This window comes from Tauraco erythrolophus, chromosome 1 (genome assembly GCF_009769465.1).
Source record: "Tauraco erythrolophus isolate bTauEry1 chromosome 1, bTauEry1.pri, whole genome shotgun sequence".
Taxonomy (NCBI): Eukaryota; Metazoa; Chordata; class Aves; order Musophagiformes; family Musophagidae; genus Tauraco; species Tauraco erythrolophus.
Window position 1 is genome coordinate 53,608,858 of NC_141465.1, and position 15,302 is coordinate 53,624,159.

Below are 15,302 nucleotides of genomic sequence, written 5' to 3' on the forward strand. Positions count from 1 at the left end.
ATCAGGAGCGGATGTGCTGGTGGAAGCAAACAGGACAGTATACAACCGACCTGACACATTTACATATCTAAAGCATGTAATCAGATTTGTTTAATATTACCCTGACTCAGAAGCAATGAATGCTTTAGTAGTCCTGTCACCTTCTGAAATAAAAGTAAAAGGAAATAAAGAATCCCAGCACAGAGAAATTTAGAGATGCTACATTTGCAAACGTGGAGATAAAATTCAGAGATTATATACATGCCTTCATACAGCTTCCACAAAATTAATCAAACATTTTGCACCGCCACAGAAAACGGGTCTGAGGAAAGGTGGCTACATTCAACACTGAGGCTAGTTTGCATTCAGAGTGAGTGCATCCTCATGCAAAACATGCTTATCATATTATTTTGGAGAGATTTGAGCTTACTGTTCAGAAAGGAGGAAAAGAAAGCAAGCTTCAAGCCCCAGGAGAACACAGTGGCAAGAACCTGCAAAGGTGTTACATTATTATCAATACTAAGAAGTCCACTAAGCTACTATAAATCTGTTGGTGCTTCATGTAATGATACGCCCAGAATATAGCTCTTTCGGAAATGAGGCCCAAAGGATTATGCAAGGATAATGTACCACTGAAAGGAATTCATCATTTATACAAAGTGAGAAGAGACAGAATAGTTTTAAATTATCTGAAAACATGACAATTGGCTTAATTACCACTTTCATTCTAGATAACAAATCAGTTATCACCAAAACCCTTAAATTCTAAGTTACCTTCAAACCCAAAGCTCCCCCATCTCCATCCCTAGGATGTAACGCCACAGCTACCTAAATGCAAGAGCTTTCCCGATGCGACTGAATTGGGAAAGCTCACACCACCACGTTCCCTGCCCCTGGCATGCGATGACATTACAGCTTTGTCAGATGACTTATGCTGCTCACTTAACCTGAGCTGCAAAGGAAGTGCAACCAACAGACTTATGCTGCTGATGAAGAGCGGTATCCGGTAAGGGAGCGTCTAGCAGAGGAGGTTAGCATTAACAACGACGTAACCAAGGAGGCTTTTCTACTGTACCTGCTTTTGGTATTTAGGAACAGGCGCCTTCATCGCTAAATGGCGGGGGGTAGAAACACAAAATATGCTTCTAACTGAAAAGAAGGAACCGCTTTATTACAAAAACCAGTCCTCCACAGTTTTGAGAAGCTCTCATTTAGAAGAGGGCTCAGCTCTCCCAGAGGAGTCTGTGCAGAGAGACGAGGCTGTGCGCTCATCGGCCAGGTGAGCTCGGGAGGAGCTCTGCTCTGTGGCTTGCACGTTCCACATAACGGCCATTGCCACCACACACACCACTACCACTTAAAACCGTCGGGGTGGAAAAGTTTATCTCCATAATGGCACTAGGCATTTCTACCCAGATGGACAAATACATCTGTTGGTTTCTTTCTGGCTCCATTAGCCTGGGGCAGACTGAAATGTAAAGGCCAAGTAAACACCAAGCTGGGGAAAACAACCAAGTGTCCTCCCCAGTCTGGACACCCCCAGGTCCCTGAGCAATAACAGAACAGGTTATCCTAACAAACCAGAGACAGGCAACAGTAATGTAAGCCACCCCATGCAAGTTAAACCATGGAGAGCTACATATACACATACACACACGTTAATAGGAGCCTGCCAGTGGAGTCAGTAAGCAATTAGGAAAGTGAATCATTATGTATAGATGCCTATCAGAAGGATAACATTTTTGGTTGCCATAAAAAACAACCCCAAACCACTTCCTTCGTTTGTCCCATACTCGATCTGACTAAATCTGGAGAGAGAGGTAGAATGATCTGATTGAATGTTGTATCTCAATAAATGAAAGTCACTTCGATCATCTCAATGTGCCTGATTTTTATCTGTTTGATTGACAGTTTCTTGAGAATGCTTCAGGCCAAGTCAAACAGTGCCACAAGACACTCCAAGTTTAAAATCCCAGACTAGATAAGCTTTGCAAAAACGCATTAGCCAACATTTGAAAAATGCATCGTTTGTTAAAGACTTGACCTCTGTGCAAAAGTTTCACCATAAAACATCAGCATAGTTATGTAAGCAACAACGTGTCCTGCACTAACTTACGGGCAAAGAGAGCAAATGGAGTGGCTGTTTCTGATTTAGCTTAAATTCCTTCTCAAATACTACAAGCTACACTGGAAAAAGGCCTTCATACCTGAGTTAAACTCCCCCATAAAAGTCCTCACTCTACAATAACAACAATCCCATCATAATCAAGGTCACGGTTTTGCAATCCCTTTAAACTGATATTTTGCCAGAAGAGGCAGTCGCCTTAGTCCACTCTGATTTTGTCTTCCTGCTCTCTCCACTGCACTAGCAGTGGGAATTGTACAGCCCCACAGAAAATTGGATGAAGGAACTGACCTGTCTCGAAACAGATTATTATGTGGCTTAAAGCAATTGTGAAACATTATCTTTGCTTATGCCAAAACCCTCTTTTGCGTATCAGCAAAGGCTCTGCCTATACTTTTTCAGCTGTGAACTTTATGTGTTGAAACTATGTTTTCATTGTGTATTTGCCTGGCACTTGGCACAATGGGATCCAAAAGCCCTTCTGCAACAGTCCACAAATAAAGAGCAGTTTCTTCTGCCCAGTGTAGCTCTGCTTGAGACCACAAAACGATGCTACAAAGTTGGAACAGGACGCACAGGGTAAGACTGTTGAAAATTTAGGAAGAAGTTTGAGGTCTAATGCCACATTTTAATCCATATTGATACAGCCAATGCAATCTAATAGATTCAGCTAACCCTAAACTAGTCTCTACAAGCAAATCATGTACTAGTTTCACTGTCTAGGGGATCAATGTAGTCACCCATACACAGGTGTCTTCTACTGTTTCAGAAGCTTTAAAGATTCAAAGGCATGAGTTCCCCTAAGAGGTGGCAGCTAGAAGCCAAGTGGGATAATATGCTGGGCTATCTCAGGTCTCACAAGACACCTGTGTTTAGCCAACTGAATCAAGCCAAGATGTCTACGGATTATAACGTAAGTCAGCACTGCACTTGCATGCAGACATCTTACTTCTATTAGATATCTGAATGCTCATCTGAGTCCCATATGCTTTTTCCTTCAGGGGCTCTAGGACCCCAAAGGTTTTGAAACCCCCAATTTGGTTTTACTATTGCAATGTCAAGGAGACACTGACACCGGAACACCACTATCTGGACATCCAATACAAAGGCGATTATATTACCAGAGGTCCATTTTTCTGATGTGCACTGAATCTGCTATCACTACTGAGTCAGTACAGAACGCACTATCCACCATATAGTGACACATGAAGCATATTCCAAAGATGCCAAATGAGAACTTGAGACTATAAAACTACTTAGAAATCTTTAAAAGGCAAACACATAGAATAAAGGACCCTCCAGAAAACAGATCATTTAATCACCATGATGGCTGTACTGTAATGGTCACCCCAGGAAGAGGTACAGCACATAAGTCACTTCAAAGAAGTAGAGCTGTTCACTGCCTTGGTCTGAAGAGACAGAGGATGGCAACTAGCATCCAAGAAGCACTACTGAAGCAAATGGTCTTAAAACCAAAGATTGTCTTAAAATGAAAAGGATAATGAATCCTGAATGCTGAGAGAACATGCTCGCTCTTTCGCTCAAAAAAAAAACCCAAAAGAAAATAGACGGCCCGATATAATTCAACAGGTAAAAAAACATCAAGACATTCCATGAAGTATATCCCATGGCACATCACTATTACCCTACAAACCATTTATCATGATGCGAGTCTTGGTTTTCCAATTCTGTCTCTGAATGCCTGTTAATATGATCTGCGCCTTGATGGCAGCTCTCTCTTTAGTCAGTCATGCTAAATACAGCTTAGTTGTCGCACCCAACACGATAAAGCAAAACGTCACTCTAGCTTTACAACCCTTGCATTATCACCTGGCTTAATCACAGAACGAAATATGATAACGGACAATGCTCACCAGTCTGTCAATCCCACCAGAATTTCTCTCCTGTCCTGCCTGCATAGCAACAGACATAGCAATGGGTTTTCATCTCGCATTCTTTCTTTCTAAAAACGTTACCTCTCTCCCCATGAAAATCAGAAATAAATTCAACAGATTCACTCTAATTTGGCAGTAGATAAGCAAAGATATGTTGACGGATGAAAAGTAGGCCAGTTAGTCATGGGTAACAGCACAATGTGTAGGCCCACAGTAAAAATCAAATCCAATTAAAATTAAATTTCTTACAAGAGCATAGGGGCCTTTATGCAGATGGGAAGAATCTTGTGGGAAAGGGCAGAGGGAGGGATGTTTTTCTTTCCTTAGTTCAGAAAATAAAAGCCCCTCCTCCATTCTGCTGCACATCAAAAATCAATGACAAAAGATAATTTTTATGGCTGTATTCTTACTTGCTTTATCTACTGCCTGCCTGTCCTAGCACACAGAGGATTGCTTGTATGGAATTGAAATGACTTCTGCTCCCTGAAGTCCACCAGTTAATGTGTTCTGCACTTACACACTGAATTCAATCCTCAGAATATCCCAACAGTATAACAAGAGCCATCATATTATACAAATGGCAACCATTGCAGAGACAAAAGAATACTTTCCAACACTGCTAACAAGGAAATCACAGTCACACTTAAAAAAGCTAAAAGAAAAATGATTGATTTGTCAATTTACTAAAACCCCCCCTACATTCCAGTTGCAACTCCTTTGATTTTTTTTCATGGTTTTGTTTTTTTTTTTTTCAATCTAGACTTTTTTTTCCATGATAAGCTGTTGCTGTTTTCTTGTTGCTACTATTACCAAAAACAGCTGCTTGCAGCTGAAAAAAAATTCAGTAACAGAACAGAAGCTATGAAATGAAACACTTTGTGAAAAATAGCTAGGTCACCTGGGTTTCTCAGGCAGGCACCAAAATGAACACGTAGCTCATCTCTAAAGGAAAAAAAAATAATCCTAAACCAGTTATTTAAATTAATTAGCATGCATATGCACCCATTTCAATAGCCATCTTTTCACTCAGAGCCACACTCACCGCTTGCTTCCAATAGTCACATCCAATTCTCTTACACTCCCAGCTAATATCTCCTGCCGCTGTGGAAAAGGTCTTCGTGCAAGCCTGCACTCACAGTAACAGGCTTGCCAGGAAAATAACAAGATGAAAAGCTCTCGCACCACCCCTAGCCGAGAGGAACCCCGAGCCTGGCACCCCGAGCCACAACAGCAGCACTGCAGCCCTCAGTCCAGAAAACAAATATTTTTGAAAGGCACTGCCTTCTAATTCCAGTGTGCATGATGCCAACTGTGAAAACAAAAGCTGCTAAAAACAGCGCGCGTGTGCGAGCATATGCACACAGAGCATCTTAGCTGGAATTAACTCCCGTTTTCCCCCTATTCTCCCAACCCATCAGCAAACAGAGCAGCAGATTACACTAAGCAAAATAAAAATCTGTACCAAGCATTGCACTGTTCCTAATTTGCTACTGTAGCTTCTGCTGATAGGAACAGAAGACGCAGCCTGTACTCAAAGACCTGGAGAACAAAAGAAATACTGTATGAATTAATACTGCAAATTTCTGTTCAGAACTGACAGAAAAAGGTAATTAAGGCACGCATCTCTAGCTGTTTCTCTCGCGCTTTAACACTAAAGACAAGACAATCTTACCAGGATTTACAGCTGTTTACCCATTTTCACTGGATATGTGAGCTTTGCATCCTTGCAAACGTGCCAGCCAGTTTGAAAGCCTCGCAGAACTGAATCTGTCTCAACCTCTGTGTCTCATTTACTGTAACACAGAGGATTTTCAAAGCTATGCCTCACAACAGCTGGCTTGTTTTTGCCTGCTTCCTATGATTGACAAGTTCATACAAGCTCCGTCAACTTTAACCTTGATAAGTGAAGGCTTGGTCTGTATTGTACGTTACATCATCAGAAACTTCTGACCTCAGGGAAAAGATCTCAGAGACTTCAAAGCTTTTCCTTTCCCCCACCCACTGGATTTGGTTATTAAAAAAAAAAAAAAGATTTAAAAATTCCTTTTAGTTTTTAAGGGTTTTTCCTTTCATTTGTGAAAATCATGATCCACGTTTCAGCAACAACAGTTCTGCAAGTTTTAGATACATAAACTAATTTTAAAAGATCAGTGCATTACTAGGCTCCTTTCTGAACAAGGTTCAAATAACCAAGTCTTTAATTTTAGAGGAGAGTCTTCATCAACAGCCCTCCAGCTTGAATTTTTTTGCATGCGTTGTGTGTACAGGCGTTCTCTCTTGCAGGAGATTCTGCAGGGAAAGAACTAAACGCTTTCATGCTGCACGAGTAAATTACCACCCCCACGCTCCATCTTTAGAAACCAAAGGCATCGTGGCCTTCATCAGAGCAAAGCTCAAGCTTCTTTCAGTTTTCCTAAAAGAACAAATTAAAGACTTCATAGAGAAACTGTGGATAAGACTTTCATATGTATTAAAACATCATTTTAAAGATGATCACTTTAAGAGGAAAATGTTATTTAAACTCCATGTGAAAATCACATACAGCGGGTTAGATATTACCATACAGCACTGATATCCAGTTAATATCCTCCCCTAAAATTTTTCTATCTCCCAAAGCTGTCTATTTGATTTCAAGATAGAGATAGTGACTTCAAGAAAACTCAATCATTTACACAATATAACACAACTGGTTAACAGACTGTAGCAAGTCTGGTTGGCCCCAGCAGAGAAACCGAAGCTATAGCCATCACATTACCTTTTAGCACAAAACTTTACTCAAATTTACCGGCATAAACAGTCTCCTGCATGACAGCAAATCATAACCCATGTTGCCTAAGGGCTTATAGCAGAAGGTGAACATTTCACAGGCTAGCTCTTAGTACCAGAACACCATAAAGCCACTGCATATGTTAGAAATACATAAACTGGTGCGCCGAGGAGACAAATCAGTCACCTATTTCCAAAGATGCTTTCCATCAAGTAACTTAGGGGAAAATAAAATCTGCAATACATCAGCATATGATGCTTTTATGAGTATAACCACTGGAGACTGTATCTTACATTATCTTTAATCTCCCTACTCAACTGTTATCATTAAAATAGCCACAAAATGATAGCTGGATTTCAAGTGATGCAACAAAACTTAGTCTGTAGATGGTTTTCATTCTAATCCTCTTTCCAGGGAAAGTGGTAAAACCAAACCAGAACACAAAAATGGACTAACGGTTACAAACATATCTCTGTTCCTCTCTCCACAAACTTTTTTTGTGTGCCGTTCATTTTGCCCGCCCCCAGTTTCAGTACCTTCAGAACCACATCTAGGACTTCTCTAAGCTTCTCAAGCTTGGTAACGCTTACCTTTGGGGGCAGGGGAGGAAACTTTCTAAAAGAAGAAACTACCCTCCAGCACTTCCTTTTATCAGACCACGGTGGTCTCACATACCCCTAGCTGTCACTGAATGCACACTGGAACACAGATGTGCCAGCAGCAATTAAGCAAAAGGAACTTCACTCAGTAATAAGAAGATAGAAGTACGGAAAACGGGATATGTGAGGTGGGGTAGCTATCCTCAAGTTTAGAAACAGGGATTCAAGATTCTCTTGAAGGTAGAGGGAGAAGCCACACTTTCAAGGGTGTGGGGAATGAGCAAATTGGACAGGGGAGAAACAGGGCTTCAACACCGTAGCACACTGTAAACCAAGCACACGCTTTGGAGACAGTCCAGAATCCATTTAATGAGATCCAGCAGCTGCTGGTGAGCCAGCGTGGAGTATCACACCGACTTGCAGGATGCGCACCTGACCGCCACAGGGCTGAGCACCGCTGGAGACTGAGGAGCGGAAAGGCAACGAGAGGAGCCTGCGAGCTTTAGCACCCTCTTTTAACCACAACCAGTCCTAGATCTCAAAACAATGCATGTTGGGATGCTGATGCATCCCTCAGCTCAAGCAACCTGAAAGTTTTAAAATGGACATCAAGAGGAAGAAAAACACTACAAGTGGAACAACTTATCATGCACCTCCTGCCTTGATCCTAAGGTATGAGAAGAATCTAGTTCAAAACTTTGATACTTGAAGAGCTACCCTGTGCCAGTGGCCATATGCATTTAGATTAATCATTCTTGAAAGATCAAGAATCCACACCATGGTATTTAATATTGAAAAGGGCATTTACATACATGAGAGGAGTATTTTTAAAAGGAACAAGCCAGATGGTATAATGCTGAGATAACATACGACAGAATACAATATATGGAACTCAGAGAAAATGTGTAACACCTACCAAAAAACCCAGAAGATCACCCTTTTTCCTTCCCTCTCTCTGTCCCCTCTGAAGGCTTGATTAAAAAGTAATTAAAAGGACATCCTACCCAAATGAGGAAAATCCAGAACTATTCTAGCAAAGATGTATAAACACAGTAAGATAAAAAAAAAGAAAAAAAGACTAAGGTACAGATTCTTAAAGATGTTGGGACAAAAAGGAGGGCGGGGGGGGAAGCTTTTGCAGACACAGGTATCTGCCCAACAGATTATAGGGCCACAAGTACAATAGTCAGAATACTAAGAAAATAAGGCCACAGCACAAAACTGACATGGACTCTCCTTCACATCTCTGTTAGCAAAGAACAGCCTATGAGGGAATTATTCTCAGATGCTGTCCACGACTAAGTGGGTAGTCATGATCTGCCTGGACTATATGATAATCACCTGAAACTCCCATAGGAAATTGCTGAAATAATAGCTGTGATGCACAACTACCCATTCCTCTGATACTTGTGCAACTGCTTGAGCAAAGTGACACATGCAAGGTGTGGGGAGAGAAGTTGTGAGGGTGCTGAAGAGAGATAATGACAGAAAGAGAAAAAAATATTCATTGTGTATCTGGAGAACTTCAGAACCATAAACTTAACACCTAAACTAAGCAAACAGGTAGAAATTATATGAAGAGATTCAGCAGCTGCACTAACTAGGGTGTTAAATGACAAAGAATCATTTGGACTCGTGCAGAAAAGCTGTGTCTCAGATGCATTACTGTTCTCAAAGAGTCACTACACACGTGGACAACAGTGATCTGGATGACAGAGACTATTTGGATTTTTAGAAGATTTAAAAATAGAAAAAATTATCCTCACCAGAAGCTCTTATGAATTTGACTGCCATGGGACAAAGTCCCCACTTGCATCACCACATGATTAACAGAACTGGTTAGATCTAGATGATTTACAAAAGGGGTGAAAAAGAAGGTGGCAACAGCTGCTGCTGTGAGGAAATTATTCTGTGTAATAAAGACACATGCCAAAGATTTCCTATCATTGAGCGAATGGTCCATAAAACAACAGATGAAATTCAGATTTAGTAAATGCAAAGTAACCCACAAGACAGTTTTTCCTGTACCTCGGCAACATATACAATGATGTGTAACCGAAATTACTGCTATGCAGGAAGGAAAAGCTGGATTTCACAGACCATTCTAAGAAGGTATCATCTGTGTACTCCAGAGCAGTTAAAAAAAAAAACAAAGAAAGAAAGAAGTCAAGATAAAGGAAACTTTATGTTACTTTACGAATTCATAGTGTACCCTAATGTTGTTGCAGTTCTCCCACTGCTCCAAAAGGAACATATGAAAGTGGAGAAAATAAAGATGGGCATAGCCGCACAACAGCTTTCACAGGGGAGACACACCCATTCCTTGCAGAAGAGATGCTTTTCCTCAGAACACATCAGCACAAAAAGCTATGGATGTCAAAAGTCAATGTGGGTCCAAAACCAGTTAAGACGCTTTTCTGAAGAAAAATTCATCAAGAGCTGTTAACCACAAATACTTAGGATTGCATCTCTTAGCTGCAGATCAGCAAAGGCAGGGCAAGTATACCCAGCAGCATGGCTCCACATTTGCCTTGTTTTTATTTCTTCTGAGCATCTGCTGCTGTTCAGTCAGAGAAAGGAAATCTACTTAGGTAGACCTTTGGTCTGCCCTAGCATGACCGTTCTTAAGAATCAGCTTCCATCAACTTCCTTCATGTATCAGTGACTCAAGGTTACACTGTCTCAAAGGGTGACTTTTATTTAGATGTTACTTGTCAATCACATACACTGGTACACTGGAAAGACACAGCAGCTTCTGGCAATTTGTACTAATTTCAAGTATTTACAAAAATCTGAGGAAGACGAAAGGTGGCAGGAGACTTCTAATACATGAATAGACACTGCTGGACTGCCTCACCTTTGTTGCCCTTATATGCATGGGAAGAGCAACAGAAGTGTTTTCCCAGTTTCAGATAAAATAGAAACTTTGAAACAGCCCAAGACTGTACTGCATCATTCATTAGTCCACATGATACATACAATAACATCATTGGCAAAGAAGAGGTCTGACAGATGGCTTAATAATCCATATCTTTATGATAAAGAAATGCTAACGTTGATAGAAAGGGCTTCAGCAGCTCACGTTCTTGAAGTCTTTGTGAATAGCCAAGAGCCTGTGAGGATGCAGGCTGGCTCTCCTGTGCTTCCTCCAGGTGACGACAAATAGCTGTGCACAACTTTCTGGAAAGGGAAAACTGCAATTTATTTTTAACCTCATGCAAGAAGGCATTTTCACACGTAAATTCATTGCCACTAGGAATTCAGATATCTGAAGCGCTACTTCAATGAAACTGGTACACTCTGGCTGCATGAAAAGCATGTTTTCTTCTCCCTTTAACTGAATAATTAATCTTGCTCAAAAAGAGCACTTAAACCTTTATAACAGTCCTTATTATACTTCAACTGATTTTAAAAAGAGGACACTTCACTTTTTAAACTCTTGAATAAAATGAACGTAGAAACTGTTAGTACACTGCACATTAGATAAAGAAGTAATCATGCATGTTTAATAATTTATTTCCTACAAAATACTACTTGTTAGGTCATTCTGTACTTAGCAAACTGATAGGAAATATTTCGTTCCTCTAGAAGAATTTATGTGAAGAATGACAGCAGTTGTAGGTGAAGTGTAGAATAGAGAGAACTTGGACCTCTTCCACACCATAAAATATTGACGCTTGTTAATACACACATGAAATGTCTGCCAAAGTAATTTTTCACTGATTTGTAAAGAAGCAGTTGCCCAAGATTATACCATTTCTTCCTCCAGAGGAAAAGGGAGGAAGATGAAAATATTTTGCTCATATAGGTCTGGTTAGAACATTAAACTTGGGCATTTAGGTTGACTTAGGCATGAAGAATGACTTTTACTTCGGTTTTGTATGGTAAAGGCTGTTTCTCTGCCTTCAAGAGCTGAGATAGGAGCAACCAGTAAGGCATGAAAGGTCTAAAAGAAACATCTTATAGTGTGTAATTAAGAGTTGAGTCATGCTGTGGTCCCATACTTGACATGCACATGCTTTTGTACTTGACACCTACTAAATGTTGAAAGATTTTTCTGTGAACTGTGATCTCATAAATACTTTTGCACTTTTTGAAATTAGGTAATCTTCACAGACATTGCAGAAACAAATTAATAGAGATACAAGTCAAATGTTCTTAGAAAGTAAATAAGAGCAATGGCTATGAACATTGCTAGTAGACGGTAATCTTAAGAATTAGATCATAAACCACTATTCTTTCCATGTAGATTGATTTTTGTGTGCGCTGTGTCATCCTGCAGGAAGCCACAGACTACAGGCCAGAGCACAGATTTCCATCTTTACCTTTTGAAGGGCTATGTTGGTTTAGAAATTGTGGAGCCATCTATAGGGAAGTTAACTACATAACCAGTATATGTCACACGACAAATACAGAAAGAGAGATCTGTTTAAAGGACAGACTTTACATCTGTAAAAACCTAAGCTTTTGTAACTAATTTGAAATAGAAAGAGTAGCATTATTAAAAACAAAAAGAAGCAACTTTTGTTACACAGATCATCAGACTCGCATAACACTTCTAAAGCAGTCCTAAAGCCCAAAACATATCTAGAATTGCATCATGCCTGTGAATAAAAATATTCAGCTCATGTCAGCTGAATGACTGCATGGCTGTAAGTTCGCAACAAGACTGGCTTGGTGCTTGCCTCAGAGATGATAATGGCTACTATGGATCACAGCTTTCTCTTCCTAGAAGAATAATACTCCAACCTATTAAATACTGCAATTCAGACAAACATGTTGTAGCTTTCTGAAAAAGGGAGATGAAACAACCTGAATTCATTGGAAGCACTCAATAATCTCAGACAGGAAAAATACAGCCCAAAGACGAAAGGAGTTCACAAATTATCTTCATCAACTTTAAAAAAAAAATAGCTTTCAGAAGTAATGTCACTTTAGGTTTTGCAACTGTGTGCTAAAAAAAAGAGCACTAAAAAAAAACTCCAAACTTTAGCAAAATCAACCAGCAGCAAAAAGCCCAGGAGAAAAAAATTGCTTATCAAGCACTTTTGGTTTTGGTTTCTAACCATTTGCTGTTACAGTACTCCAACCCTTTTTCACTCTAGATTCACTGCATTAAAAATACTCTTATTTCACCTGAAAATAATCAGGGAAGCTGCAACAGTAAACATTCGAAGCTTATTTAAAACCCAAATTATTATTTTTTTTGCAGAACAACTGGAGGGGAGGGAAGCCAGAGGCATCCTGTAGCACTGGACAGTCTCTAACCTAGAGAAGGCACCCGTGGACTCCACAGCTTGAGTCCCTGCGCATCTAACCCACACAAATGCCGAAGGGCTGCTCCTGTGTCCAGCACGGTCATGCTGGCTTTGGTAGCACAAAGCAACTGTAGCACATAGGCCTCAGTAGCACAAAATAAGGGCCATCAGCAATATAATCCAAACTCAAATTTTTGAAGAAAACATTAAGCATGACCACAAAAAAGATCTTAGGTTTGGTTAATATTCAAGTTCTAGAATATACCACAGACTAGGTAGGTTTGCTAGCTCTTTGCAGATTGTTAGCTTTTAAAAGTAGGAAACTAAATGCCTTTAGGGCAGGTCAAAAATAATAAAATCATGTCATGATGAGTCCAGTTCCTTTCGAGTGCAGGAAAGCCTTGTTAAAAAAAGAGCACATGGAAATACATATTCTTTCCCATAGGACAGCCATTCATCATCATGCAGTGGTAGTTCACAACACGGGCATTAAATGCCCAAATGAGAGATTTTATTTAGTTAGTTTTTTGAATATGGAAGACATAGAAGCCCTCTGCATAACGCAAGTGCTGAGGGAAAGACTGAGAAAGAGATAATTTTACAAAACCTCCTGTAATGAGGCGAAATGGCAAAACCTACATCCGAAATAGTATGTCAAAAGAGGCTTCGGTTTAAAAAAAAAAAAAAAGAAAAAAGAAAAAAAAAGTTATGGCAGCTGGTGCCCAGTCATGTGATTTTCACGGATTCTGTGATTATAAAGCAAGAATTGTGCTGCACAAACAGTGCTAAAATGCTGGCGTAGGAGTATTATTCACATGCTTTTGTGACTAGGGTTCAGCACTGGTGGATGGAAATCATTTCACTTGTCCAGAGATGCTGTCTGCCTACAGAAGCACGTCTGCTCCAAGCTGATTGTGCTGCCACCTCCCCCTCTTCCTCCCCTCCAGTCCAATCTCCGCTCCATGCGCGTGCGCACACAGGCGCACACATTCACACCCTCATGGGCGATTCATTTTGAAATCGCTACAGCAAGTACAAAGGGCTACAAAGAATTAGAAAAACAGCAGATGGTCTCTTCAGCTGGGCCATAAGCAATGCAAAATACGACTGTATAAAACCACAAATGAATACCCATTTTTTGCAGGCTTTTATGGTCACTCCTAGAATATGTGTTTGCTAAAGTTCGTAAGTTTCTCTCCCCTTGAGAGATTAATACCACTTACAGAACTGAGGAAAGCCCACAGAAATTATTTTTCCTTTACATGTGTTTCTTCTGTTACGAAAACCGGAGCTATCAAACCTGGCGATAGCAGTGTGTGCACAATCCAAATTCTGCTGCCACACGCCACTCAATCAGCTGCAGAAATCACTGCTTACATCACAACGGCTCCAGCAAACTGTGGGCCAGGAGGACAGCACCCTCCTGCATGCTAGGCATTTAAGGACTTTAACTGCATTGTGCACATAGTCAGACAGTTGAAAAAGGTCTGAAGATATCATACGGTTAAATTAAAACATGAATTAACAGAGAAAAGCAGAGCTCAGCAAATGGGAAAACAACTTTTGGTGGCTTGTGTTCACATACTGCATTCTGTAAAGGCACACGCAGAAAAAAGTCCAATTTACAGCACTACTGTGTTCCAGTAGCATGCTGCCTCTGCCAAGGATAATACGGGAAAACTCTTTTGGGAAACCTCAAGCATTCCCTCTCCAACCCCCCCGCCCCCACCAAAAACCTGTAACTGATAAATATGAAAAAAATCTGAATCGTTTCATGCACTCTAATAAGAGTCATCTGCGTCCAAACAAGCTATAATACACTCAATACTTTACAATTTCTTCAAGGTCACCATAGAGTCCCCATAAATTTCAGTCCCAACATTAATTCTATCATGCACGTTGAAGTTTGTGGGGAGAAGGAGGAAAAAAAAAACGCAAGAAGGCATCGCAAAAACTCTGAAATCATCACACAGCAAAACTTCCAGTTTGGCTCAAGAAAAGATCAGATCAGAGTTGTCATAAGAAATCTCTTAAAGCCAGAAATTAAGAAATACTTACCTTACAGAGCAGTTCCTTTCATCCAGATTGTTAACTTTAGAGAAAATACGCTCCCCGTCTTCCTTTAAATCCTCTGCTTGCCTCCTTACTTCAACTGAGACTTCCTAAAAGTGGTTTACAGCACAAGTAAGACACCAAGTCATCATGTTTCAGACTCCTGAAAAATCTATGATTATGGAACCTCTTATTTGCGGGTTTGCTCTGTTTGAATATACATGAAGTCAACAGCGTAGCATGTCCTAAGCTTGTTTGGTTTTAAGTGGCACAGTACGCTGCGTGACCTCTTGCGCAGCACTGCCGACCTGGCTGTGCTCGAGTTACTGCTCTACTTTGCTGATCTACAGAAGAGCTTAGCATTTATATAAGCCGTAGCAACTTCCATTTGGCAAAAACAACCAAAAAAAAAAAAGCGGCAAAGAAGCTACATTTTAGAAGAGGCAAGTGCGCACCAGCATTTGAATCCCCGAGCACGTACTTTAGTTTCTCAGTAAAGCGCACAACATCGCTGTTCCAGAATTTTACTATCTCACTATCTTCAAACAACCACGCCCAAAGCGTAGCTTTGCATTACAAACACTGAACCTACAGGAAATGTAGTACTGGAATCATCTGAATCGTGTA

General features: G+C 40.4%; 1 protein-coding gene across 2 annotated transcripts in view; it reads right to left on the reverse strand.

The window, feature by feature from the left end:
* SHROOM2 (shroom family member 2) overlaps window positions 1-15,302 on the reverse strand; it is a 123,436-nt gene that overhangs the window by 18,058 nt on the left and 90,076 nt on the right. For both annotated transcript variants that reach the window (XM_086609475.1, XM_086609484.1), the window contains exon 5: window positions 14,682-14,785. In XM_086609475.1, coding sequence (XP_086465601.1) covers window positions 14,682-14,785 — 104 coding nt within the window. The remainder of the gene's footprint in view (window positions 1-14,681; window positions 14,786-15,302) is intronic.